Raw genomic sequence first — 26,790 nt, forward strand, 5'->3', positions numbered from 1 at the left:
TACTTTTCATTTATTAATAAATATCATTCATCAAACCATCAGATATAAACTTCTGTTTTCATAAGCTCTTCTTCTATAATTATAGCACATTCTGACATTTTTTATTACGTAATGCAATTAATAATCATAATCATAGTATAATGCTATAACACTCTAAACATGCCGAGAGGTATATTAGTACAGCGCAGCTTGCAACATTCATTTGTTGAGGTATAATTATATACTATACTTCAGTTACGATTCTCTATCTTCTATACAGGTTGATCGTTGTTGCTGCTTTTATCACTATAACAAAACAATTGGATCGATTTTTTAAAAGCAGAATTTGTTTCATCACAAATAACTCAAAAGTCACTCTTGACATTATCTGTGTAGTTGGAACTATCAGATATATGTATTATTGGGTTAGATTTAAGTATGGAAGCATTGAGTGAGCTTGTTGAAGGAATTAAAGAGGCTTACAGAGAGAGGCAATTAAACACTGAAGAGCGATGGCCACCAGTTAGAGGAGACAAGCTGATAAACTTGCAGTTAGTGGAGGCTGCAAAAGAAGAAGGATTTAGAGCTGGCTTGCCACAACATGGTGCATCTGATGATAAGGTCAAACGTACTCCAATTCTCCATGGTGACCTGTTCAAAGTTGAAGAAAGCAAGAAACCAGTCAAAAAGTTCATCGTTGAAGGTAATGCTGGGATTGGTAAAACCACACTGTGTACCATGCTTGCTGAAGGGTGGGCAGAGGGAAAGATCCTGACACAATTCGACTGTGCATGTTCTGTTGCTTCCGCTAAGAGATCAGTTAGTCAGCTCAGCTTCTTCTCTTCCTGACCTCCTGGCCCTTCATCACCCCGATGAGATCATCTGTGAGTCTGTTACTCAACAACTAAAGAAGACAAGAGGAAAGGGAGTTCTGATCATAGCTGATGGATGGGACGAGCTCAGTGAAGCAAATCGTTTGAAGAGGTCTTTTTTACACAACCTTTTGTTTGGACGTCTTCTTCCTTCAGCTTCTATTCTTCTCACCTCACGACCTTCTGCTTCAGTTCCTCTTCATAACCTTCCTTCTGTGAACCGTGTGGTTGAGGTAGTTGGTTTTAATGAAGAGAATATCAAGCAGTACATAGAATCAGAGTTTGAGCAATTCCCAGAGAAAGCTTCTTCTCTTATCGAGCAGCTTGAGAACAAGCCAGTAATTCAGAGTGTGTGTTCTGTGCCCCTCAATTGTACCATTGTTTGTAACTTGTGGCACACTTCAGACCAAGAGCTTCCTCGTACGCTAACTGAGCTGTACACTCAAATTGTTCTTAGCATTATCCTTCGCAATGTCAAAAAGAAGTTCCCTGATTGTCCAATTAGCCTCAATAATTTTGATGAGATTCCGAATAATCTACAAGACACATTTTGGTTGACCTGTGAATTTGCCTACGAGTGCTTATTATTAGATCAGCTGGTTTTCTCAGAAGCTAAATTGTCCTCTTGCTTACCCAACATTGGTGACAAGTTGCTGTGCTTTGGTCTGTTGCAGTCTGCACGATCCCTTCTACCTGTTGGTCATGGCCTGTCTTTTCACTTTGCTCACCTGACCATCCAGGAGTTCTTGGCTGCCCTCCATCTTGCTACTCTACCCGATGAGGAGAAACTGAAAGTTGTTGAGACTAATGCTGACAGTGGCCGGTTTGACATGGTGTGGAGGTTTATGTTTGGTCTTGCTAGTAAACACGATGGCAGACCTAGTCGTAGTGATAAGGTGATCAGTTTGGATGATGGTAGTTTCCTGGATCTGGTGACTATTGAATTTTCTGCACTATGTCATTTGGCTTTTGAAGCTTCAGATCCTGGCCTTGCGATAAAAGTTTGTAATAATAAGTGTGTTCAACATAAATTCGATTTCAGCACTCTCAGCACTTTCTTTGACTGTGTAGCTTGGTTGTATGTTCTGTATAATGCTGGAAAATGTGATGATTTGGAGATCGGAGTATATGATTGTACAATAAATAATAAACTGTTGAAGGAACTAACTGACATACTTTCAAATGCAAATGGTAAACCGCAAGTACGAAAATTATCCTTCATACAGGCTGAATTATCTGACAAAGGTGTTGCTGATCTATTCAAGAGAGCCTCAGCTGCCTTTACAACTCTACATTATCTCTCTTTATCTGAGAACAACTTCACTGACATCATGTCGTCATTCATCCACACATCTTGTACGAGTCTCACAGAACTGAACTTATCTCACAACCCTCTTGGAGTGTCTGGCATACAGTCATTAGAGACAGCTGTATAGTCTGGTGCTCTTATCAGCCTGAAGGACCTGGAGCTCTCCAACACCCTCACTGACGATGCTGACGTCAATGGAGCTCTACTGACTACCCTCTTACAGTCCATTACCTCTCACTGTGCTGATCTGGTAGAATTTGACCTCTCTGATAACAATCTAGCTTTACCTGAATTATATTCTGTTGTGGAGAACATTCCGTTAGGCTTGAATCATATTGATTTATCAGATACCCATCTCACTATGGGGGGTGATCACCGCCAAAATTAGCAGTACAAAAATCAAAAATGATGCTGTTTTAAAATGATGCTGTTTTTTTACAGAGGGTTTTAAAAAAATGATGCTGTTTTAAAATGATGCCTTTTTTTTACAGAGGGTTTTAAAAAAATGATGCTGTTTTAAAATGATGCCGTTTTTTTACAGAGGGTTTTAAAAAAATGATGCTGTTTTAAAATGATGCTGTTTTTTTTATAGAGGGTTTTAAAAAAATGATGCTGTTTTTTTTACAGAGGATTTAAAAAAAATGGTGCTGTTTTTTTTTTACGGAGGTATGTTTTAAAAAATGGTGCTGTTTAGGTGGATTTTTTCAGAGGTGCAATTTTTGGAGAGGTGAGTTTTTATGAGGTGCCATTTTGTCCAACTCCTCCCAATCATTTTCATCTAGATGGTCACATGATTTGGTCACATGACACATGATTTTGCTTTCTCTTTCAACAAAGTTGTTCATGGTCAAGACAAGAACTGAACATAGTGATTTCTGAAATGCAAATTCTGCTTGTGGTTTCCATCAATGTGTTTACCTATACTGATCTGTGTGACAAATTCCCTACACACCAACTCTAAAGTCAGAAGGCATGACTCTAGCACATCCCTAGATAACAACCTGCCATCTTGCAGAACTTGCATTTCAGAAATCACTCTGTTCAGTGCTTGTCTTGACCATGAACTCATACTCGGTACTCAACTTTGTCGAAAGAGAGAGCAAAATCATGTATCATGTGACCAAATCATGTGACCATCTAGATGAAAATGATTGGGAGGAGTTGGATAAAATGGCACCTCATAAAAACGCACCTCTCCAAAAATTGCACCTCTCTGAAAAAATCTTAAAACCCTCTGTAAAAAAAACAGCATCATTTTAAAACAGCATCATTTTTTTACTGTAAAAAACGGCATCATTTTAAAACAGCATCATTTTTTTAAAACCCTCTGTAAAAAAACGGTATTATTTTAAAACAGCATTATTTTTTTAAAACCCTCTGTAAAAAAAACGGCATCATTTTAAAACAGCATCATTTTTTAAAACCCTCTGTAAAAAAAACGGCATCATTTTAAAACAGCATCATTTTTTTAAAACCCTCTGTAAAAAAAACGGCATCATTTTAAAACAGCATCATTTTTGTACTGCTAATTTTGGCGGTGATCACCTCCCATATCTCACCACTTCATTTCACTCAGAGTCTCAATACACAGTCACTTGTGAGATGCTGAATCTCCACCCAAACAGTTTAACAACAATGAACTTGGATGGCTTCAATTTCAGTGGAATTGCTGGAACTATGTTTTTGGCAAAGATTCTTCAAGCATTTCAATCACTGGAATTACTTAGCTGCTCCTACTGCTCTCTCACCTCTGCCGACATTATAATGCTTATCCATCATCTCAAGTCCGCTAATGTGGTATGTAAGAATTTATATTCGTTGGATCTCAGGGACAACTCCATTGATGATGAGGGAGTGATAACTCTTACCAAATGTCTACCAGAGCTGTTCCCTAGTCTGGACAGCTTCACTGTCAGTTTCCAAGGTGCTGTTTATTTCCGAGGTAATCCAGTGAGCGAGGAGTTCATACTCATGTGCAACGAACAGTTGAAGGTACTCACTCTATAGTTCATGATCATGTTGCATTTATCTTAATACAAATCCATGCAGGTTATACGGAATTTTGCAGTGCTAAATGAGTGGGAGAGAACATGTTTACCTCCACAAAATGAAGTGGTAAATAAATTCTTGATTAATGTATAATCATCGATCGTTATTTTACTAGATGAATTGTACTTTCCATTCTCTTTGGGATACGCTACTGTGGGAGTGATTGACATGGCTCCAGTGGTGAGTGTGCATGTCATCAAAATGTGTGCATAATAGGCTGAACTGATTATTGCGATCTTATTAGATATCTTCAGCTGTTTCCAGTAACCGAATAGTTTATGAGGTTGTCAATAATGTGGACACTCCTAGTGATGTCACTGATCCAGACACTCTCTCTCAAGCATCACCAGTAGAGCACCACCCCACAGCTAGTGACGAGGCTACTTGCACTACAGCCCTGCAGTATACATATAGAACAGATCAACATACAACAGGTGAGCGTTGTCATCCATAATTATCGGTACGTAGTTGACATAGGGTTGATGCAGCTGAATATCGTATCTCAATATTAGACACAGCTGCTGATGTCACTGAAGGAGATACCTCACAAGATGTCCTCCCTTCATATCCACACACCATTCCCTCAGGTATGTGTGAATCAGCTGCATGACTATAATTACGTAACACATTAATTTTAGAGTACGTCTAGACATAATTATTGTACAGTTAGTGAAGTATTTCACGTCTGGTCAATTAGTTCACTATTGGAGATTCTGCTCATTAACCACACCCCTTTCTTTCTCCTAGGAGGTGATGGACTGAGGACTGTGACCATTGAGGAATTGAAGGAGCGTACAAAAGTGACCGACTCTCAACTTGATACTGAAGTGAAAGAGACAGACATGTTGGACCTGGCAGATCACTTTGACAATGTTGAGACCTACCCTGCTATGTTGGGGCTGAGCCCTGCTGAACAGAAAGATGTTAAATATGCTTTGTTTCTCAATGACATGCAAACAGCAATGTTTCATACTCTAAAGGTGTGGAGACAGCATAAGCGGAAACCACACCTCCTAATTAATGACTCATTTCCGGGAATAACTAGTTGTACACTTGTTACAAATTTTTATGATGTTACAATTTTGTTGTACTTGTAATAACAATTATAATCATTGCTAATATTTTTACAGTGCTAACTAGTGTTCAAGCTGGCGCTGTGCTAATGCCTCTCGCCATGTTTTTGCTTTCGCTGAAAAGTATTAGAGTGTTATATTAGTTTCTATAATGAATTTTATATTAAAGTTAGCTTATCTATATAAAATCACTGAGAAGAAAAGACTTATTTACATGCATCTATTGTTGTATTATGTGGCTTACTAGGACCTCAAGAAAGAAGAAAATTGATTCTTCCAAGATCTGTAGTTCAGTGTATATAATATCTAAGAAGAAAAGACCTGTGTACATGCATATTGTTATCTATATTGTTATATGGTAGTGTTTTGTGGCTTACCAGGCCTTCAAGACAAAGATGATTCTGCCAGGAGGATCTGGATCTGGATCTTGGATATTATTATTTTCTCACACGTGGGGAATGAGCGCGCATGCGCATTACATACACAGGAATAATTAAAGGGTGTGTCCAAAGAGATCAATTTCACAAATGGCTACTGCTAGCTAGCTGTTTTAACAGATATTTTCTGAGTATTGTAGCTAACAAAAAGCTAGCGCTTTAGTGCAAGGCTAACTCATATGTTGAATAGAAAGTTTGTGTGGACAGATGATGCTATGAAAGATTCTGAAGAGACTGCAACAGCCTTCAATGTGAGTCAAACTAGCCATAACTCGAGAAAGAAGCTTTAGTTTGCAAATCCACGAATCAAAATCCAAGAGAACGTGGCTAGAAGCCTATAGAAGCTGTTAGTTTTCGTCGCATTGCAACCGTTGAGCAGTTACAGCTGGAACAGACACACAGACACACAGACACACAGACACACACACACACAGTCAGCTTTACCGTATCTCTCGTGCGGCTACGCCTCGAGGCATAACTACATGTACATGTACAATGTATATGATAATGTAGCTGATCAGTTACTCTGCTGGCTCTTCATCAGAACTCAGGCTGGCAGTACTAGAGCTTGGCACGTTGGCACTATAGATCTTGGCCTTGAGAAATAGTGGTCCAGTTTCTGTGCTGCTCTCAATCAACTTCCTCTGTGGTAGATTATTAATCAGTTGCACAGTGCATTGCGCATGTGCAAGAAATAGTTTATAGCCACACCTGCTTCAATTAATAAAGAGCTAGCTAGCGTGCTTAGTTAACTTACACTGAAGAATCAACGTTACTATAGTATAGCTAGCTCTTAGTCTAAGGCAAACAAACAGCATGTCTAAGACTTATAGACATGCTGTTTGTTTGCCACTAATCTATACCAGTAATTCCCAGGCTGAAGACAGTCATCAGATCAGAGAAGGTGGGGCTCTTAGTGTAGATTTTGCAGAGGAAGGGGGGGCTCCAGCCCCCAAAGCCCTGCCCCTCCCTACGCCCCTGACACAGACACACACACAGACACACAGACACACAAACACACTACCGTATACCTCGCTTGCGCATGCACACCGAGGCATAATAATAGCATGAGTAACCAAGCAGCAATTGAAGGCAAATTCTTAGCAAGGGGATGCATTGGTACCCAGCCATATGATCAAGTGGTGCATATAATTATTTGCCAAGTTCGACAATTAGGCTCTATAATTATATATACATCTTCCAAGTCAACGCACATGCACTGCATGCAAGATTATGCAAATGGCTATAATTGCACAAGGATATTTTTGAACATTTTGTTTCAAGCTTATTACATAGCTTTACTAGTTAACAATTGAAACAAAAGGTTCAACATAGGGCTCTAGGGAATACCAACGACACCCTGCATGTCTAACGCTAACTGTATACATGCATGCATGCAGCTATTAAGTATATATACAGCTCACGCATGTCTTTTTCTCTGAATTGCTATTTTAGCTTAGGCACCGTCACTCCTCACAGCACTGATGATGGAGACCTTTCATACCTGCCCACTCACTCACACCTCATTCTCATACCTTCCTCCCAGTCACAACCGACGCAGTGGCTAGTCGAGGTGTGGTGTATGCTGATAGCCTATAGTGGATAGAGAGGTTAATTAGGCAACCAACTAGTGGTGCAAGCTGTGCTAATGCCTCTCGCCATGTTTTTGCTTTTGCTTAGAATTAAGATGTCGCTTTGCCATCAAACAATGTTAATACGGCAACGAATAGTACAAGGTTGCGAATGATGACATAATTATTGGAATACATGGGTATAAAATAGATAAAAGTTGTAAAGACTGTTATGTCTTATGATAATTATTTGTGTAGATGGTGGCTTACCAGGATTTGGCTATAAAGCAGAGACTTCATAAGTGACCATGAGTTAGTACGCATGCGCAATAAAAAAGGGGTGGATCTTTTGACACATGGGGAATTCCCATGAACCTACAAGCTACGCCCCTCCTTGTTGAACCGATTATGGAACAACATGACAAGCCTTGTTGAGCTCAGTAATGTACTGAAGATCTTCTACTACTGAATTGGTAAGCACAGTAAATCTCAGAAGTGCACGCGTGTCCATTGCTCAGTAGAGAGACAGGGACTCTCTCTGATATCTTGTCAATATTAAAATTTCAATGATAAAACGTTAAGTCAATGAGAATTCAAGATAGGAAGAGTGTGCAACATTTGCTGCTGGTTTACATTCGTTGACTGTAATTTCAAATGCAAAGTTCTAGCTAACGTACTTTGGACTTTGTGGCTGCTTTGGGTGTACAGTAGTCTCGACTCGCGGACCAGACCCTGAAGGGTCTGGTCAATTCACCATACAGAGTTGTGTTGACCGCGCCACAAATATTTGTGGCGCTCTAAGTGGCTGATAAGTGTTTGTAGTCTACACAGCTAGATTTGATTATGTGGTTTCACACAGCAAACAGCCACTTAGACCATGTGTAATTTGCCAGACGATACATTGTAACCAGTGGCGGATCTAGGATTCTTGAAAGGGGGGTTCCAGTGGCACAGGGCTCTGAGCGGGTCAAGGGCTGTTAAATTTACCTAAAAAAAAGGTCGTCACTTCTTCGAAACAGTGAGCATGCGCATTAACACACCGAATTTTTTCCTAAAAACAAGGTCATCACTTTTCATAAGCAGTCTGCATGCACTACGCTGGAGAGTTTTTAGCCTTTATATAGTCACTGAAACTGCACAGACAAAGCTTTGCAGGACTAGCAAGGACTAATTGTAAGTGAGAAGTGCAGTGAAAGCTAGTAAGAAAGGAACAACTTGCTAACTAGTTGCTTGAGCCTCCCACTCACTTCTTTCTCTCAAAGGGGGGTTCAATTGAACCCAAAGAACCCCCTCTGAATCCGCCACTGGTAACGGCTGACTTGCGAGTATACAGCTGCCCCGATACCCAACTATCCTCAATCGACATTATCCCTGACAAGTTATCAGTGCATAGCGTGTTTAATAGCTGATTTTTGCCTGCCAGTACGATGCAAGCTACATACAGCACTGCTGAACTATATACTCTATACCCTCCAGTCTAGCTAATCCTGCTCCAATCAGGCAACATGCGGATACAGCTAAGTCAGGCTCAGTACATATAGCAATAACAGTTTTTCAGTGTTCAGTATCATGGTAATGTGAGCAAAAACCTCCCATGAATGATGATGCATGTCCAACCTCCTCTGCCGTAAATGCCAGACCTACGTTACACTAGCAATAATTAAAATTTCACAGTTTATACACTGTTTTAGATCACGTTTACCATAAATACTGCAATCTGATTGACTCAAAGGAAGTGTTCTATCCAACTTAGAAAAGCATGTACTTACTTATACTTCACTTAGAAAATCATGTAGCCAAAGATTAGATAAGAACATTCAAATCTGATTGGCTAGATACTCATGGCTATGATCTAAAATGCTTAGACACTGTTTAGGAAGTTTCTATGACTTAGAAGCCCTTAGGGCTGGTTGTTGTGTCCCGAACGCAGTGAGGGTTCTACTTGCCCTGAGGACTTCTATGGAAACTTCCTAATTATAAAACAGTGTCTAACTATTGTATAACCTGTAAAACCTCAATCACTATATGTACATGCATACGTGCACATGCAGACATATGCATAATTATGTCTGTCCCAGCTGTAACTGCTCAACAATGTTGCAATGCAACGAAAACCAGCTTCTATTATTATAATTGCTACATGCATATGGATTTGATTTTCACGAGTTATGGCTACTTTACTTTATACAGTGAAGGCTGTTGCAGTATTTTGCATCATCTGTTGGCTCAAACTTTCGATTTATGAGTTAGCCTTGCACTAAAGGGCTAGCTGTTTGTTGGCTACAAGAGAGCTGCAAAGCTGTACACTATACTGCCAGCAGCCATGCATGCATGCATGCATGCATGTGTAAACTCTGACATCTCAGTGCAGAACCACCCGTTTTTAACTTGATGACACGAAATGCTAATATCATTCATCAAACCATCAAATATAAACTTCTGTCTTCATAAACTCTTCTTCTATAATTATAGCACATTCTGACATTTTTTATTATTGTAACCGTAATGCAATTAATAATCATAATCATGTATAATGCAAACATTCTATAACACTCTAAACATGCCGAGAGGCATTAGTACAGCGCAGCTTGCAACATTCATTTGTTGAGGTATATAATTATATATAATATTAAGTTACGATTCTCTATCTTCTATACAGGTTGATCGTTGTTGCTGCTTTTATCACTATAACTAATAAAACAATTGGATCGATTTTTTAAAAGCAGAATTTGATTAATCACGAATAACTCCAAAGTTACTCTTGACATTATCTGCATGTGTAGTTGGAACTATCAATCAATTGATATATACGAAAAACTTAACACTGGTTTATTATTGGGACAATTTTTAGGATCATTAAATTTAGGATCATTAAGTATGGAAGCATTGAGTGAGCTTGTTGAAGGAATTAAAGAGGCTTACAGAGAGAGGCAATTAAACACAGAGGAACAATGGCCACCAGTTAGAGGAGACAAGCTGATAAACTTGCAGTTAGTGGAGGCTGCAAAAGAAGAAGGATTTAAAGCTGGCTTGCCACAACATGGTACACCTGGTGATACGGTCAAACGTACTCCAATTCTCCATGGTGACCTGTTCAAAATTGAAGAAAGCAAGAAACCAGTCAAAAAGCTCATCGTTGAAGGTAATGCCGGGATTGGTAAAACCACACTGTGTACCATGCTTGCTGAAGGGTGGGCAGAGGGCAAGACCCTGACACAATTCAACTGTGTTCTGTTGCTTCCACTAAGAGATCAGTTAGTCAGCTCAGCTTCTTCTCTTCCTGACCTCCTGGCCCTTCATCACCCCGATGAGACCATCTGTGAGTCTGTTGCTCAACAACTAAAGAAGACAAGAGGAAAGGGAGTTCTGATCATAGCTGATGGATGGGACGAGCTCAGTGAAGCAAATCGTTCGAAGAGGTCTTTTTTACACAGCCTTTTGTTTGGACGTCTTCTTCCTTCAGCTTCTATTCTTCTCACCTCACGACCTTCTGTTTCAGCTCCTCTTCACAACCTTCCTTCTGTGAACCGTGTGGTTGAGGTAGTTGGTTTTAATGAAGAGAGTATCAAGCAGTACATAGAATCAGAGTTTGAGCAATTCCCAGAGAAAGCTTCTTCTCTTATCGAGCAGCTTGAGAACAACCCAGTTATTCAGAGTGTGTGTTCTGTGCCCCTCAATTGTGCCATTGTTTGTAACTTGTGGCACACTTTAGACCAAGAGCTTCCTCGTACGTTAACTGAGCTGTACACTCAAATTGTTCTTAACATTATCCTTCGCAATGTTAAAAAGAAGTTCCCTGATTGTCCGATTAGCCTAAATAGATTTGATGAGATTCCGAATGATATACAAGACGTATTCTGGTTGACCTGTGAGTTTGCCTACGAATGCTTATTATTAGATCAGCTGGTTTTCTCAAAAGCTGAATTGTCCTCTCGCTTACCCGAAGTTGGTGACAAGTTGCAGTGCTTTGGTCTGTTGCAGTCTGCACGATCACTTCTACCTGTCGGTCATGGCCTGTCTTTTCACTTTGCTCACCTGACCATCCAGGAGTTCTTGGCTGCCCTCCATCTTGCTACTCTACCCAATGAGGAGAAACTGAAGATTATTGAGGCTAATGCTGACAGTGGTCGGTTCAACATGGTGTGGAGGTTTATGTTTGGTCTTGCTAGTAAGTACAATGGTAGCCATAGTGATAAGGTGATCAGTTTGGATGATAGTTTGATGGATCAATTTTTAGTTGCTAAATATCGTGATTGGCTTGTTGTAAAAAATTGTGGTTTGTTGTCTTCATGTCATGCTGCTTTCGAAGCTTTAGACCCTAGATTCTCAACCAAAGTTGGTAAAATGTATGGGAACGATTTATTGATCTGTGATTTCAGCACTCTCTTTGACTATGTAGCTTGTTTCTATGTTCTTCGTCATGCTGAGCAGTGTTGTGTTATGGTTATCAGAATATCCGATTGTGCAATCGATGATAAACTGTTGAAGGAAATAACTGACATACTTTCTAATGCAAATGGTAAACTGCAAGTACGAGAATTATCCCTCAAACAGACTAAGTTGTCTGACAAAGGTGTTGCTGATCTATTCAAGAGAGCCTCAGCTGCCTTTACAATTTTAGGTCATCTCTCGTTGTCTAAGAACAACTTCACTGACATCATGTCGTCATTCACCCACACATCTTGTACGAGCCTCACACGACTGGACTTATCCCACAATCCTCTTGGAGTGTCTGGCCTACAGTCATTAGAGACAGCTATACAGTCTGGTGCTCTTATGAATCTGGTGTATCTACACTTGTCCAACACCCTCACTGACGATGCTGACGTCAATGGAGCTCTGCTGACCACCCTCTTACAGTCAATTGCCTCTCACTGTGCCAAACTGGTAAACTTGGATATCTCTGATAATAATCTTAGTTTACTTGGATTATGTTCAGTTGTGGAGAACATTCCATTAGGATTGGATATGATTGACTTATCAGTTACCCATTTCACCACTTCATTTCACTCAGAGTCTCAATACACAGTCACCTGTGAGATGCTCACAAACCTTTTAACAACAATATACTTGTCTGACTCCAATTTCAGTGGAACTGCCGGAACGCTCTTACTGGCAAAGATTCTTCAAGCATTTCCATCTCTAGAAGATCTTTACTGCTGGCGTTGTTCTCTCACCTCTACCGACATCATAATGCTTATCCACCATCTCAAGTCCGCTAATGTGATATGTATGAATTTACACTCGTTGGATCTCAGGAACAACTGCATTGATGACGAGGGAGTGATAGCTCTCACTGAGTGTCTACCAGAGCTGTTCCCTAGTCTGGAGAGTTTCTTTTTAAATCCTCATTGTTATGGTGTTGCTCTCCATGGTAATCCAGTGAGCGAGGAGTTGATACCCATGTGCAATGAACAGTTGAAGGTACTCACTCTATAGTTCATGATTATGTTGCATTTATCTTAATACACAGACCATACGGGAATCAAGGAATTCTGCAGTGCTGACTGAGTGGGAGAGAACATGTTTACCTCCACAAAATCAAACAGTAAGTAAATTATTGATTCAGTATAACAATTTCACTCATCATTTTCTAGATGAATCGTACTTTCCTTTCTCTTTGGGATACGCTACTGTCGGATATGGCTGATCTTGAAGTGGTGAGTGTGTATCTGTACGCATGCAATGATACTGATCATCATACATGCGGTTTTCCTCTTTTGTTCCATCATTGCGATCTTATAGATATCTAGATCTTCAGCTGCTTACAAACCAGCGGAATACTACTCAATAGTTTATGAGGTTGTGGATACAGTGGACACTCCTAGTGATGTCACTGATCCAGACACTCTCATCAATGAACAGAGCTTCTCTCAAGCATCACCAGTAGAGCACCACCCCACAGCTAGTGACGAGGCTACTTGTACAGCCCTGCAGTCTACACACAGAACAGACCAACATACAACAGGTGAGCATTTTCATCCATAATTATCGGTACGTAGTTGACGTAGGGTTGATGCAGCTGAATATATCGTATGTCAATAATTATTAGACACGGCTGTACTATCTGATGTGATTGAAGGAGATACCTCACAAGATGTCGTCACTTCATTTCCACATACCATTCCCTCAGGTATGTGTGCATGGATCAGCAGGGTGACTATAATATTACATAACACATTAAATTTTAGCAGTATAATAAAAATTATGTCAAGACATTGTACAATTAGTGAAGTATTTCACGTCTGGTCAATTAAAGGGTTCAGTTCACTATCGGACATTCCGCTCATTAACCACACCCCTTTCCTTCTCCCAGGAGCTGGTGGACTCAGGACTGTGACCATTGAGGAATTGAAGGAGTGTACTAAAGTAACCGACTCTCAACTTGACACAGAAATTGAAGAGACAGACATGTTCGACCTGGCAGATCACTTTGACAATGTTGAGACGTACCCTGTGATGTTGGGACTTAGCCCTGCTGAACAGAAAGATGTTAAATATGCTTTGTTTCTCAATGACATGCAAACAGCAATGTTTCATACTCTAAAGGTGTGGAGACAGCATAATCCAGGTGCAGCTACGTACCGAGCACTAGTGGACGTCGTACTGGATATGAGAATGGAAGAATTGGCCACTTACATTTGTCAGTCAGCAGCTATATAATAGTATAAGTGATATCATGCTGTCACCATATTTCTAAGTCAATTTACTTCCTTGATTGTATTTCATAAATGTGCAGTCCTGATGTTGATAGGGATGAAATTACCCCAGTGCTGCAAGAACAATTATAAGAGTACCGACATGCAGGCAAGATGCTCTAATCATTCTTCTTTGATTGAACACTGCATGCATGCATGCCCAATTGCATTGTTGTGTTATCATATACACTGAGTGTAATGAAAGCCCTACGGTAGCCTCGATCCCAGGCCGAGTTTTCGCTTTTATAACGGTTAGGCGAACAACCGTTATAAAAGCGAAAACTCGGCCTGGGATCGAGGCTAGCCCTACGGGTGCTGATGCCTCGGTGGATACATAGGTTTCTGTGCTCTATTATCTATGGTGCCAACCTCCAAAAACAATATCGGGGAGTGAGGACAAAAATTATAAGGGCTTTTATAGCCGGCATTGTATGACGGTTTATTCTTGGGAGGTGGGGGAGAACCTAAGTGCTAGCTGTTGGTTAATAGCTAGGATGGAGAGATAACTATATAGTGTGAGACATGCACTGTGGACTATGATCACAGCAAAGTCAGCAAGCTAGGAAGCCTGGAGTCTTGGAAAATATGGCTCCTGGTACTCTGCATGCATATGGGGCAAATATCAAAGCAAAGACAAATTAAGAAGCAACAACCATAATTATCTGTATTAATAGTCATTGTTCCTGGTACAGGATCATTTCAGCTGTAAATAGGTGCCTTGAATAAACGGGATTGGCTTTGTTCACTCGATGTCAGGAACGGAAGTTAATTAAACCACACCACACCCCTCGAATTCTTCAGCAGTTGGAAGGCAAACTAGGCATTGGCACAACAGGTCAACATAATTATGGAGGAGTAGTCAGTGGATGATGTTGAATGCCTCCTATAGAGCTGCACAGCTCTATATACTGTACTATGAGTACATTGGTACCAGGACTTCAGTGAGCAAGGTGCAGGTGCATGGACGATGAACAGACTCCCATTGCATTGTTATCAAAGTAAGTAATGACAGTGAGTTAATAGTTTTAAGAACATGTATCCTTAACGGTGTTTTGGAATCCTTCATTCGCGCATCCCACGGATTTATTGTTTTGAGCAGTAGTTTGGTCAGCATGTACTTTAATTATATAAGGGCGCACATAGTAACAAATTGACATAATTTAAGCACAAAAATGCAACGTTTAGATCACGTGTGCAATCTGAGACTTTCACTCGCAGTATTTAATTGGGATTGGGTTTGTTCACTCGATGTGAAGTACAGGAAGCTTGTTCACGTGTGAAGCACCTGACTTTTGTAAACAACACTCTTGCGCAAAATGATTAAATACTCATTAATATACTCGGATATCTACATTCACTATTCAGTCTATTTATAACATTATCATGTATATGTATACTGTGACTAGTACTACTTGGGAACAGAGAAATGATGATAGTCTACAGGTAAATAAAAGAAAATCAGTTCATAAAATAGTGATGTTTGCACTCTCTCCTAGCTTCAGAGGAGGGGGTAAGATGGTTATGTTTTTTCCACATTGGATTGAATTTATGCAATCATAATGGCATCCATTTTGGTGACATATCTCTAGCCATGATTTACGTTGAGAGTTGAAATAAATGAGCCACTCTTTATCTAGAAAACAACACGAACTGACGGGTTTGAGTGGAGATATCATTGTCCAGATGTAATTCGTGGCAACATATATATCAAGGTTGAACAGCGTTGCTGCTGCTTTAAGTTCCAGCTGTGTTCCCCAAGTGTTGGGCTTAGTGACAGAGGCCAGGTGTTCTTCAAGAGTTACCCCTGCTGTGACCCACCCCTCTAGAAGCTCACTGTTTACAGTGATAAATTCACATAGCTTGTCTCTTAGTATGCCATGTTTGTCTGAATCACCTGTTAACTGTTTAGCAAGCACTCGAAACAAACAGTTCCCATCCCCTAATACTTGGTCAATCTTCCGTCCATGATACATTAAAAATGATGTGGAATTCTTCATGTTTACACTTGTGTTTATCTGTGTGATTATTTCATTAATAATTATTAAGTAATGCAGATCCAAACCACCTTGACGTCTTGGTTACAAGTCTGAATACCCGATTGTTTGAGTGTCAAACCAAGGACATTTGCTGTAAGGATCAAGGTGTTTATGCCTGGTGAGTATACAATTTAGTACATGGTTAAGTTGCATGTTACCTGATTTTAATGCTCTGCATTTTCTATATTGACAGCATTGTTTTTTGCGTCCACTGCCCCCAAATTTAAGCATATCTTTGCATGTATGACATGAACCACAATCCTCTTTTTTGCACTCAGACCATTCGTTGCACCTCTTCCTTTTCTTTTCTCCCTGCATGCTTGTCAATAATTTATACATCTCAAATATATACATATAAGTACGTCCATACATCCATACATTAAAAAGTGTAGTGAAACAAAGAATTTACTGCTTTGTGGCTGAGAGTAGATGGAGCGTTTTCCTCTAGTAATTTCTCCTTTGCCTACAAAAATATAAGGAATGCATGCACCGTGTACCGATAATTGAAAGTGAGGACATACCTGTCTTAGTGCTTTTACCATGTGTTTAACAGGACTCTGTTGTACACTACGTTGCCCAGAACAACGAGTATTACTTTCAGGTGCTCTCTCGTCTTTCTAGAAATGCAATATCAACTATAATGTCCATATAATGAGATCATTAATTTTACTGTACCTTACGGAGAGCATCAGCTTTTTGTCCCACTCTGTTTCTGTACTTCCAATAAGACTTCGGGCGTCCACGTTTTAGCCTTGAAGTGAGGTTCAGATACTTGTGTTTGATTTGTTGGGTTTTCTTTCTTGCAGAGAAACGTGCTTGAGGCCGAAGAATCAATCCCTCAGTTTTTGGTAGAATTGCACGAAACTCTGTGATGAGGGTGTCAAGCTTAGTAGCCAATTGATCAAGCCGATCTGGACCAGTGCAGTTGTAGGTGAGTGTTTGTAACACTTTCAAGCTTGTTCTAGCGTGCTCACCACTTTGCTTTAGTGAGGTCATGAATGTCTGTATTACAGTGAGTGCATGTATAATTATGCATGGTAACTGTATTAATAAATCGGGACCATTATTAATATTTTGTTGTTGTCTCCACTTCCTCCCCGCTTACGAGAACTTTCTTTAAAGCTGCCATTTTTGTTGCCTTTGTTTCTTTCATTTTCCTAGGTCCAAGTAAATGGGTGCTGGGTTCAGAAACAGCAAAAGATGGGAAGAGCATCACCTCGTGTACATGTATGTGTGCTGGACAGCCCACTTTGCGTGTACCTTGGAGACGTGTTCCACTAGATGTTAATGTTCGTCCCTTGAAGTACTGCTGACCAAACTGGCAGTGCTGTTTTCGAATTCTTGAAACAATAAATGGGATGCCATCAAATGATATATTGTGACCTTCAATTGAATGATTCCAATACACCCTTGCCTACGTGTATAATAATTACAATAATTATTATTTTTGATTAACAATGTTATTATAATGTACGTGTACCCCTTGACTGTTCACTGACTTCATTACTTACTTTGGTAACAATGGGAGATTTGTTTCCATCGTCCACCTGCACCTGTTTGGAGAGCTTGCTCACTGACGTCCTGGTACCAAATGTACTTACAGTAGACCTGCTGTGTAGCTCTAGGAGGCTTTCAGCGTCATCCACTATTCCTCCATAGTATTGTTGGCCTATTGACTTTAATTGCTGTGCCCAATCAGGGCAGCCACCACTATAGCACTATCAGACTCACTGTTTGCCATCACTGAACTCTCAAGCCATGTGTTTGAACAATTCGCGCGCATTTCGCGGGATGTGTTGTGGTTAAATTGTTGTGGTTAAATTAACTTCCGTTCCTGACATCGAGTGAACAAAGCCAATCCCCTTAATTTAATTGTCTGCATGTCTAATGCCGAGGGGCGTTTTGTGGTTCTAGTGCATTATGACTTTGGGGTCAGTGCATTATGACTTTCAGCAGTGCATTATGCTGCATATTGCAACAACGTAGCAACGGGATATAAAATACAATAACGACAAGCTGTAGCGCATAATTAACTGAAAATGAAATAGGATTTGCAAAACTTGCGTATATATAATTATATGTGTCCATGAGTCTTTACATACTATCAGTCCTTTGAACTTGTACTTTATTATAACTCAAAAAAATATTATAAGTTTTGTAAGCGTATTGTATAGCTACATATATTAATATAATATAGCTTTGAAATTACATACTATTTTAATTGTATCCACTTGAATAGTTTGCTGGTATATCATGGTATATCGGCATGTGTTCAGATAGTGGAATTGTAGCTTGGTCCAATCCCAACAGCAATTACTTATACAAGAATAAGTTAGTGGTTTTGTAACTGCTGCTGTCATGCGTAGGATACATGTAGCTTTTTTGTTTTGTGATATGTTGTATAGGGAGTTTTTTAGCTACCAAAATCACCTTAAATCTTATGGCTCTGCCTCTTCAGTGATTCGTAGGTTCCTGTGTCTGATATTATGTTTTGTCTGATTAATCTATAAGTATAGGATATACCACACCTATAAGAGGAGGATATGCACCCATATATCCTCCGCTACCGTGGTTACTCCGAGGCATAGTCTAACCTAACCGTTATAAAAGCGAAAACTCGGCCTGGGATCGAGGCTAATTTTAGGGCTATCATTTTTGGAGGTTATGTTGTTAATAATTATATAGGTAGACCTATTGTCAGGTGAAAAATCAGCTTGTTTCGCCCATCTGTTCTCCTCCGGCAGTAGCCTCGATCCCAGGCCGAGTTTTCGCTTTTATAATGGTTAGGCGAACAACTGAGGCCAACACATTTTACAAAAGACTGGCATCACTTCTGGCAACCAAATGGAACAATCCATACAGTAGTACTATGTGCTGGCTAAGATGCCGACTATATCTTTCTCTCTCCTCCGATCATCAATCATGTCTATTAGAGGAGCAAGGTCCTCATGTGGGCACGCAGCGTTAACCCCTACAGCCGTGGACCTGGTTAACTCTGAATGTAACATTACATTATGAACTTACTCTTTTTTTCACTTACCTTGAACTTTCTCGAATCTGTCTGATAATTGATAGTACTTTACTCTAGTAGCTTTATGTTATGCAGCTTTGGCACTTCCACCGAGGCATCAGCACCTGCGGTTCTTTCATAAATTAATTTGGTTGACATAATAATACTGCCATGCGTTGCGGATTCTCAATGTGATGTACAATAATACGTAATATAAAGGTCAAGGATTACATAAACAAAAAGTCTCAGAGCCTTCTACTAATTGTTGTCCATACTGCCCACTTGCGTCCAGGTCTAAAGTTACGCTGGTAGTTCCGCTTGGAGGTTCAAAACTAACTGTCCATTCATTTTGATTTGTAGCAGCTTCTACGGTAACCTCCTTGAAGTTGTTCTTTTTGCTATAGTAAAAACTATATGACACTGTTCCACTGAGCTCCAGATTATGGTGATCTCTAGGCATGATATTTAGAATATTGGCGAAGGCTGCCATCACTTTAATTGTTACCGTTTTTAATGGTTCAAAGGTGCTCGGCATATCAATAGGTTCAATTTCAATAGTTGGTTCATCTATACGAACACCAACTTCCCCGACACTAACATTGTCAGATACTTCAAGGGTATATGTCACTGTAGTTATTTCAATTTTCTCAGTCTCTTGAATGTCCCATTTTAGCTGACTCAGCTCTTGCAGTCTGGAGGTGACTTGTGCACAGAGGGCCAGTAGTTCCGTGTCTTCCTTGCAGGCTAGAGCTCTTCTGGCAAAGCTCAGAGCACCCTCCATGTTCGTAATGGCTGTCTCGTGGTATTCTTTTTGTGCCCACACGTCTTTGAGGTCTTTCGTACAAGCATCGTCAACATCTTTGAGCAGCTGTTTTCGCGTTTCTTCAAGTTTGGCAAAGAGTTCATTAATTTCCTTATTGATTTCACTTTTCAATGGAGCACACCTTTTCGCCTTGTCCTTTTCAACCAATGAGATGTATTTCAAATTAGCTTCAAATTCTTTCAACTTGGAATCTGTGAAGTCAGCTAGCTTGCAAATGGTATTTTTCGCTTCCATCCTTGTTTCGTTGTCAATAGTCCCGATATCATGACCATAACAGTGTTTCTTCACAAAACAGTGTACACAATCCAACATTTGACATGACTTGCAGTAAACCTTGAGATTCTCCTCTGGGTGGATGGCACAATAGTACGTCTTCTTTGGCTGGAACTTACTTTCGTTTTCCCCGTTACCACGTTCATGACTTACAATTTTGTGCGAACTAAACGTCTTGTATCGTTTGTGAGCTGCTAGACAATTATTGCAGATGTGGGAGCAAGTGTTGCAATAAGCCACTGCATTGTTGTTATCCTCGCACTGCTGACAAGTGGCCGGGGTGTGTGTGTCCTCCTTGCTTGGTATTAAAGTGTAGTCATTCAGAAACCCCTTCACTCCATTAGGAGGCACCTATATACATGGGAACAGTTGAGGTATCTAATCAGCAAATGAACCAATATGTACACAGTGAAGTGCAGGGGAAAAGGCATACACATGCACAATTGCCCTGTGTGTGCGCAGGTAGGGTGATCATTGTTGTGTGTGTGTGTGTGGACACAAATGTTTGAGTGAACTATATATAGACACTTTCATGGACTGCTTTAACTGCTAAGAGACTGAGTGAACTATATATAGACACTTTCATGGACTGCTTTAACTGCTAAGAGACAGTATGAAACAATTGGCTATTTATAGTTAAAACTTGTTTTGAAGGCGACAAAAAACACTCTTTTCTAATCGATCTAATCATTGCTTTATAGATTCACGATCATATCCCCATAATAATGTTATAATAAGGTCATTACATTTATCCATTTTGTCGTAGAAATGATAACGCATTCTAAACCCTATAGTTACGATAATTATGTACAGTACTCTCCTTACTTGATGCTGTGCCCTGCACTGAGGACAAGTGAGGTGGTCTTTAGTCTTCTCGTGAGCTCCCTCCAGACAATGGAGACAGAAGCTGTGGCAACATGGCAACACTTTGGGCTCTCTGAAACCACTCAGACACACACTACAACTCAACTCCTCAGCTACTGGCAACTCTATGCTGGCCATTTTTAGTAGCACATGTTTTGTGGGGTGCATGATATGACATGCATGTGATATGATGGACCTTGTGTGATTCGCCACATCCCTCTAATTGGTTTGGAAACAAGCCACAAATACATGCACATAATTATACTATAGACATACATACACACACATGCACACACACACACGCACACGCACGCACACACACACACACGCACGCACGCACACACACACACACACACACACACATGCACACACACACACGCACACGCACACGCACACACGCACGCACGCACGCATGCACACACACACACACACACACACACACACACACACACACACACACACGGCATGATCTATACAGTATCTGGGGTCTTGAATCGGTGGAATGGAACGGTGGGGAATGGACTATTTTAACAATCATGTAACTAAGAATGTAAATGTACAATGTGCAGTGTGCAGTGTGGGGGAAAAAACAAATAATTATGCAGACTAAGCGCAATCATTCACAAACTATACCGTATAGCCGGTAATTTTCGTGAAAACTACCCAAACAATAGTAAAATTTGTACATGCAGCTCAGGATAGTGACGTTGAAGCTATTGCGATGGAATAATTTCGTTTTTAGCTCTAAAAATACACCATCGGTATATTTATAACCCATGCAAGCAGGCTATATGATATATGTACAGTCCCCTCCTTACCTGATGCTGTGTCCTGCACTGAGGACAGGTGAGTAGTCTTCTCGTGAGCTCCCTCCAGACAATGGAGACAGAAGCTGTGACAACATGGCAACACTTTGGGCTCTCTGAAACCACTGGCCATTTTCAGTAAGCACACATGCAGTTTTATGTGGGTTAGGTGTATGACATGTGTGATAGGTTCCCAGGCCACACTACACACATCACAGACCCACTATCAGTTCACAGCCCCATGGAAACAAGAAATTTCACGGAACAGCAAGCCACAATTTATGAGGTATTAAAGTCTATGCAGTTTAGTGGTCATAAGTTAACCTTGTCCTACTTTACTGAATATAATAACTAGATAACTCTATTCTACCAGGTTTGCTTAAAGCTCCTTGTAAAAAGCGCTTATCTTGATAATTAAGTTTCAACCAGCTAAAAGTTAGCATTTTTCCGTGTAGAAGTCTTGCATGGCATACTTTCCAACCACATAAAGCATAAATTAAGGCATAAAATTGACCACAGGGGTCAAACTCAACACATCTGCTATGATCTATAGTAGCCTTGAGACCAGCCGTTCGTTATCTGAAAGAACGCCTGGTCAAGTTCCAATGTAGAACTCGTTTAGCTGAGTCAGCGAGTGGTTAGGCTTGAGTAATTGTGAACATGACTGCAGTAACCGCAACCACAACAATACTATAGCCAGCTGCACGTTACTGGAGGCATCATAATGATATTCACAGGCAAGCATATGGTTGCAATTGTTGCGGGCAATTATCGGTCCAAGAAATTCCTGGACCAATTAGATAAGTTTTACATTGGAATTTGACCAGGCGTTCTTTCAGATAACGAACGGCTGGTCTCGAGGCTAGATCTATATAGTGATATTCATGGCCAAAACATCAATTCTAGGAACTCCCCTGTACATGTATATTTACCAGCTCAAAACAAAATGGCAGAGAAACCAACCACTTGTCCAGTGTGCAGTGATGACTCTAAGGGCCTCATACCTATTCCATGCTGTAGGTATGGTTGCTGTAAGAAATGCTTGGAAAAGATATCTGAGAATAATATAAATAATGAAGTAACTTGTCCACAGTGTCAACAAAAACACAAGGTGAGTTATAGCCGGTTTGTTATACACCAGTAGGTACAAACTAGCGGTATACTCCACATATTATTCTACTGTTATTGTCCGTACAAGCATACATAACATTGTACACATTAATTGTGTGATATAGACTCTACATGTAAATAAAACATAAACGTTACTTGTATACATACAGGTGCCAACCGGAGGTGTTGAGGACTGGAGGGATGCCACTGAGCAAAGGAAGCAATTAGAAACTGTTACTCCACAGAAAATACCTACGGAAAGCCCTCCCACATTGAGAAAGTGCTCTGTACACGACAAATATGATAAAGAATGCTATTGCAAGACTTGTGACAAGTTGATCTGTTTCAGATGCTTTGCAGAAGGGCACAACGGTCATGAAAATGGGTTTATCGATCAGAACACGAGAAGAGAAGTCCAGGAAAAGATACACACGCTCATTAGTGATACCAAGGCTACATTCACAAAAGCTCAAGAGCATTTTGAATATATCAACAGCATTGAGATAGCGAAAGGGGAAAGGAAAGAAAAAGAACACTTAGAATCTCAAATAAAGGAGCACTTTGATCCGAGGATTGCACAACTTCAACGACAACGAGATGAAACATTAAAAGAAGCCGAAGAGGAATGCAACGGAGACCAGAAAAAGATTTGGAGTAGACAAACAAAGTTTGAAGACGCCATTAAAAACTACAAGAAAGCTCTAGATGACTCGGAAGAGATAGTTGAATCTGACAATGACCAGAAAGTTATACAAGATGGTCAAGATATTATAAACGCCTTGCAAAATGTCACAAAGCTAGGACTAGATCTGAAAGACACAGAAGCATTAGAATTGGAATCTAGGAAATATACACCACCAAGTTCTGAAGATCTGGGTAAAATAGAGCTAGTTACGACAGAACCAGAACTGATACTTGACCCTAAACTTATCCCACAAACGGTATACCTCAAAGAAGAAGTACGTATTGAACTGCAAGTGTCCCTGAAAATTGGAGAGTACGAATCGAAAAAGAAAGGAGTGTGCAAGCCATGTGTGAAGATAACCCACGGTCACAACCAGGTCGAGATACCAGATCACACTATCGAGAGGAAAGAAGACAAATGGTTGATTTCTTTCCACCCAGTTGTTGCAGGGCACCACTCAATCGTTGTGAGTGTAGAAACAGACTTTGCATGCAAGAAAATCAGCAATAGGATGGACCACTCGATCAAAGTCAAGGGGAAAAAATCGATTCAGCGAGGAGACACGGTGGAGAGAGGGCCAGACTGGTGCCAACAAGACGAGAGGCAAGAAGTAGGAACGGTTCTTAAAGTGGACGAGGGGAAGGTGCAGGTAAAGTGGGTGGACAAGGAGGAGGAGTGGTTTAAGTGGGGGCTCGGCGGCTCGTTTGAAGTGCAGCTGAAACACGTGGACAGCAAAAAAGAAGCATAAACAATCCCCTAGTAATTGTACTGCTACAGTATATAGTTGAAATGTGTGCATTGTCAAGAGCAATTATTACCCAAGTTTGATGATAATAATATTAATGATTACATCTATATGCGCCTAGCAACCATAGAAAATATCGTGTGATAGGTTTCAAGCCTCAAAGTAATGAAATCACCTTAATCAAGACAGTTCCTCAGATCACACGCATACATGCAGAAACAGTGACCATGCATGCATATCAATGCAACCACATTATATGACCACTGGTGCCCATGGTGATGCTACACGGGCATTACCACATAATACATTTAAGGCAATACTGAAAGCATGTGATTAAAATAAGTGATTCATAACAGGAAAGTTTTAGAATAGAAAATAGGTGTAAAGAAGCTGCTTGTGTGAATAAAGTGTTTGCTATAGGTCCTTTTTCAGGCATTCAAAGTATCAACAATGGCTACACCATTAACAAATGAAATTTCAACAAGTAGCAGTTCAGCTTCTAACAGCAACCTTCCCAATTTGGATCCTGTCAGTAATCCAACAAATGGCAACCCTACGACTTCAACTCCTGCTAATCCGACTGCAACAAACAACAATCCTTCACCGGCAAGTAACCCTAGCCCTACAGGTATACTCAACACTCTGCCTTCAAAACTTAATGCCGCCATTGAGGCTATTGCAAAAATTCTACCCGATATCAACAAAACTATCCAAGAAAATGAAAGGCAACTTGATGAAATGAAACAAAGGGCAGAAACTGGAGAACAATTCGACCAAACTAACTTACATCTTCAAGAATTTCAATCTCGAGTTACTGAAGCAAAAACGTTTTTGAACATCCTAAAACCATTAGCTGAGTATGGAGCCAAAGATAAAACTGAAATATATGCTGAACTAGAGAAACGAAAGCAATCTAAGCTTCAAGAGTTCATCAACGATTTGCGTGCAAGATTTGGAACATGCCGGGATCAATTTCTTAAATTTGAGGGATCTTGTAACGAATTCGAAAGAAGAGCCTCAGACAGTATTGAAAGAACCAAAACCAGTGTCACTAGCAACAGCCAGGAGGTGAGGGAAGCACAACAGAATTTCACAAATGCCTCATTCAAAATGACGCTTGCTGTAGGGACATGTCGCCTTTTTGCAGTAATACTTTTCTTGGCATCGGTTCTGAGCATTTGTGGATACATATCACAGCCATGGACAACCATTATTTTTTCAGCATTGATAATGTTTGCAGCATGGATTTATCAATACTTTTTCGCAGAAGTAGCGGTGACTGAGAAACACACAGCAATACACAAACAAACAGCACACAGGAGCATAAGAAACGAACAGAAAAGTATTCGACAACTTCAAGAACAAATGTGCAAAATCAAGCAACAAATAAGCGAAAAATGGGAAGATTTACAGCTAGTTCATGATGAAATGCAAAGAATCAGAAAGCCTTACGGATATGACACAATAAAGCACAATTTGGAAGTATTGACTGTACATTCAAAAAGAATTTTAAAGGACCTTGAGCGAGTTGGTGAAAATTTAAGCAGCAAGCCGAATGAAGTTGTGAGTGACACCGTGCCTGGAGGTCGAAACGAAATAGAAGTGGTCCATAGTTTCCATGAATTTATCGAGGTACACTCTAACAATGGAGACAGCCCACAAGTAGCAAGGCAATCACAGACTGTATACGAAGATGCTTCACAGGAAGTTTCACAAATTGGACGCTTAAAACATCCTAGTCCAGAGTCTGGCCCAAGCAGGAAGTTTTCTTTGGTCAAGATATCCTCTGGAGCCCAATCTATCCACGAAAGGATTCACTTCTCTTTAAACGAATTCGAATCAAAAATGAAAGACGGTTGCAAACCAACTGTCAAAATCGCTCATGGCTACAATAGAATTGATATTCCTACACTACCAACTGTCAAGCAACATGGAAAACAGTGGCTTGTTGCTTTCTCCCCAGTAGTGGCAGGTTGTCACCTGATAACTGTCACCATAGATACAGAAATCACAGGAAACGTAGTTCAAAATGAGAGGATCATGATCGAAAACAGAGAATCGATTCAGCCGGGTAACAAAGTAGAACGAGGTCCTGATTGGAATGATATAGATCAGCGGCACTGTGTTGGTGAGGTTTTGAGTGTGAGCGAGGACGATTCGGTGAGAGTTCAGTGGAGAGATGGGACAGAAGGAGAATACAAGTGGGGGCAGGATGACTTATACGAGGTGCAGCTAAAAATGTGACTCGATCTATACAATTAGAAACAATAAAGTGCACGTAGTTAATACTCTTTCAACTATAGTCTATAGTAATAATTACCTTGCGCACATGTAAAAGTTGAACACTTTAAAACTTGATTTTGAGCTCATAATTCTAAAACAACTTTCAAATTGTATGTCAAAAAAATCGATGTATATACGCAACATGCATAATTATAAAGAATGGGGGG

The 26,790-nt window shown here is 40.2% G+C and overlaps 7 protein-coding genes across 11 annotated transcripts; 5 read left to right on the forward strand and 2 right to left on the reverse strand.

Moving 5' to 3' along the window:
• Positions 1 to 417: 417 nt before the first annotated feature.
• On the forward strand, positions 418 to 4,167 carry LOC135346455 (NACHT, LRR and PYD domains-containing protein 12-like). Its single transcript, XM_064544075.1, has 3 exons — positions 418 to 731; positions 793 to 1,766; positions 3,737 to 4,167. The coding sequence occupies exons 1-3, from the start codon at positions 418 to 420 to the stop codon at positions 4,165 to 4,167; spliced, it is 1,719 nt and encodes a 572-aa protein (XP_064400145.1).
• Positions 3,585 to 6,257, forward strand: LOC135346918 (uncharacterized). Of its 2 annotated transcripts, none has more exons than XM_064544705.1 (6): positions 3,585 to 4,152; positions 4,210 to 4,272; positions 4,325 to 4,389; positions 4,454 to 4,643; positions 4,722 to 4,796; positions 4,957 to 6,257. In XM_064544705.1, exons 3-6 carry the CDS (start codon positions 4,378 to 4,380, stop codon positions 5,304 to 5,306), a joined length of 627 nt encoding a protein of 208 aa, XP_064400775.1. In that variant the 5' UTR covers positions 3,585 to 4,152; positions 4,210 to 4,272; positions 4,325 to 4,377; the 3' UTR covers positions 5,307 to 6,257. The 2 variants fall into 2 exon arrangements, with proteins under 2 accessions (XP_064400775.1, XP_064400774.1); XM_064544704.1 differs by having other exon boundaries at positions 3,586 to 4,152; positions 4,210 to 4,275.
• Positions 6,258 to 7,557: 1,300 nt separating this feature from the next.
• LOC135346887 (NACHT, LRR and PYD domains-containing protein 3-like) lies at positions 7,558 to 14,094 on the forward strand. Its single transcript, XM_064544665.1, has 7 exons — positions 7,558 to 7,763; positions 9,950 to 12,714; positions 12,764 to 12,838; positions 12,888 to 12,950; positions 13,036 to 13,258; positions 13,343 to 13,423; positions 13,607 to 14,094. The coding sequence occupies exons 2-7, from the start codon at positions 10,066 to 10,068 to the stop codon at positions 13,951 to 13,953; spliced, it is 3,438 nt and encodes a 1,145-aa protein (XP_064400735.1). The 5' UTR covers positions 7,558 to 7,763; positions 9,950 to 10,065; the 3' UTR covers positions 13,954 to 14,094.
• A 1,357-nt stretch (positions 14,095 to 15,451) lies between these two features.
• Positions 15,452 to 17,020, reverse strand: LOC135346105 (uncharacterized). Of its 3 annotated transcripts, XM_064543613.1 has the most exons (7): positions 16,700 to 17,020; positions 16,546 to 16,641; positions 16,434 to 16,487; positions 16,183 to 16,336; positions 16,054 to 16,115; positions 15,883 to 16,003; positions 15,705 to 15,821 (listed from the first exon to the last, which is right to left on the reverse strand). In XM_064543613.1, exons 1-7 carry the CDS (start codon positions 17,018 to 17,020, stop codon positions 15,811 to 15,813), a joined length of 819 nt encoding a protein of 272 aa, XP_064399683.1. In that variant the 3' UTR covers positions 15,705 to 15,810. The 3 variants fall into 3 exon arrangements, with proteins under 3 accessions (XP_064399682.1, XP_064399681.1, XP_064399683.1); XM_064543612.1 differs by having other exon boundaries at positions 15,452 to 16,003; XM_064543611.1 differs by having other exon boundaries at positions 15,452 to 16,003; positions 16,051 to 16,115.
• A 2,206-nt stretch (positions 17,021 to 19,226) lies between these two features.
• Positions 19,227 to 21,280, reverse strand: LOC135346942 (E3 ubiquitin-protein ligase TRIM45-like). Its single transcript, XM_064544723.1, has 2 exons — positions 20,956 to 21,280; positions 19,227 to 20,481 (listed from the first exon to the last, which is right to left on the reverse strand). The coding sequence occupies exons 1-2, from the start codon at positions 21,160 to 21,162 to the stop codon at positions 19,255 to 19,257; spliced, it is 1,434 nt and encodes a 477-aa protein (XP_064400793.1). The 5' UTR covers positions 21,163 to 21,280; the 3' UTR covers positions 19,227 to 19,254.
• Positions 21,281 to 22,651: 1,371 nt separating this feature from the next.
• On the forward strand, positions 22,652 to 24,454 carry LOC135346939 (uncharacterized). 2 transcript variants are annotated; one of them, XM_064544720.1, is made up of 2 exons: positions 22,652 to 22,911; positions 23,069 to 24,454. In XM_064544720.1, exons 1-2 carry the CDS (start codon positions 22,747 to 22,749, stop codon positions 24,341 to 24,343), a joined length of 1,440 nt encoding a protein of 479 aa, XP_064400790.1. In that variant the 5' UTR covers positions 22,652 to 22,746; the 3' UTR covers positions 24,344 to 24,454. The 2 variants fall into 2 exon arrangements, with proteins under 2 accessions (XP_064400790.1, XP_064400791.1); XM_064544721.1 differs by having other exon boundaries at positions 22,662 to 22,911; positions 23,081 to 24,454.
• A 187-nt stretch (positions 24,455 to 24,641) lies between these two features.
• Positions 24,642 to 26,741, forward strand: LOC135346932 (uncharacterized). Its single transcript, XM_064544713.1, has one exon. The coding sequence runs from the start codon at positions 24,791 to 24,793 to the stop codon at positions 26,582 to 26,584; it is 1,794 nt and encodes a 597-aa protein (XP_064400783.1). The 5' UTR covers positions 24,642 to 24,790; the 3' UTR covers positions 26,585 to 26,741.
• The last annotated feature ends 49 nt before the right edge of the window (positions 26,742 to 26,790 follow it).

The sequence above is a fragment of the Halichondria panicea genome, chromosome 13 (genome assembly GCF_963675165.1).
Source record: "Halichondria panicea chromosome 13, odHalPani1.1, whole genome shotgun sequence".
Taxonomy (NCBI): Eukaryota; Metazoa; Porifera; class Demospongiae; order Suberitida; family Halichondriidae; genus Halichondria; species Halichondria panicea.

What these genes read in the sequence shown, in the direction of transcription:
- LOC135346455 (XM_064544075.1), top strand. Translation starts at nt 418, where the DNA reads ATGGAAGCATTGAGTGAGCTTGTTGAAGGAATTAAAGAGGCTTACAGA. An exon ending in TGTACCATGCTTGCTGAAGG is followed by an intron (nt 732 to 792) that starts GTGGGCAGAGGG and finishes GCTTCCGCTAAG; the next exon opens with AGATCAGTTAGTCAGCTCAG. An exon ending in GGTGATCAGTTTGGATGATG is followed by an intron (nt 1,767 to 3,736) that starts GTAGTTTCCTGG and finishes CATTTCACTCAG; the next exon opens with AGTCTCAATACACAGTCACT.
- LOC135346918 (XM_064544705.1), top strand. An exon ending in AACAGATCAACATACAACAG is followed by an intron (nt 4,644 to 4,721) that starts GTGAGCGTTGTC and finishes TCTCAATATTAG; the next exon opens with ACACAGCTGCTGATGTCACT. An exon ending in TCCACACACCATTCCCTCAG is followed by an intron (nt 4,797 to 4,956) that starts GTATGTGTGAAT and finishes TCTTTCTCCTAG; the next exon opens with GAGGTGATGGACTGAGGACT.
- LOC135346887 (XM_064544665.1), top strand. Translation starts at nt 10,066, where the DNA reads ATGTGTAGTTGGAACTATCAATCAATTGATATATACGAAAAACTTAAC. An exon ending in AACAGACCAACATACAACAG is followed by an intron (nt 13,259 to 13,342) that starts GTGAGCATTTTC and finishes AATAATTATTAG; the next exon opens with ACACGGCTGTACTATCTGAT. An exon ending in TCCACATACCATTCCCTCAG is followed by an intron (nt 13,424 to 13,606) that starts GTATGTGTGCAT and finishes TCCTTCTCCCAG; the next exon opens with GAGCTGGTGGACTCAGGACT.
- LOC135346105 (XM_064543611.1), bottom strand. Translation starts at nt 17,020, where the DNA reads ATGACCTCACTAAAGCAAAGTGGTGAGCACGCTAGAACAAGCTTGAAA. An exon ending in TGGTAAAAGCACTAAGACAG is followed by an intron (nt 16,488 to 16,545) that starts GTATGTCCTCAC and finishes ATATTTTTGTAG; the next exon opens with GCAAAGGAGAAATTACTAGA. An exon ending in ATGCAGAGCATTAAAATCAG is followed by an intron (nt 16,116 to 16,182) that starts GTAACATGCAAC and finishes TGATCCTTACAG; the next exon opens with CAAATGTCCTTGGTTTGACA.
- LOC135346942 (XM_064544723.1), bottom strand. Translation starts at nt 21,162, where the DNA reads ATGCACCCCACAAAACATGTGCTACTAAAAATGGCCAGCATAGAGTTG. An exon ending in AGTGCAGGGCACAGCATCAA is followed by an intron (nt 20,482 to 20,955) that starts GTAAGGAGAGTA and finishes CCATGTATATAG; the next exon opens with GTGCCTCCTAATGGAGTGAA.
- LOC135346939 (XM_064544720.1), top strand. Translation starts at nt 22,747, where the DNA reads ATGGCAGAGAAACCAACCACTTGTCCAGTGTGCAGTGATGACTCTAAG. An exon ending in AGTGTCAACAAAAACACAAG is followed by an intron (nt 22,912 to 23,068) that starts GTGAGTTATAGC and finishes TAAACGTTACTT; the next exon opens with GTATACATACAGGTGCCAAC.
- LOC135346932 (XM_064544713.1), top strand. Translation starts at nt 24,791, where the DNA reads ATGGCTACACCATTAACAAATGAAATTTCAACAAGTAGCAGTTCAGCT.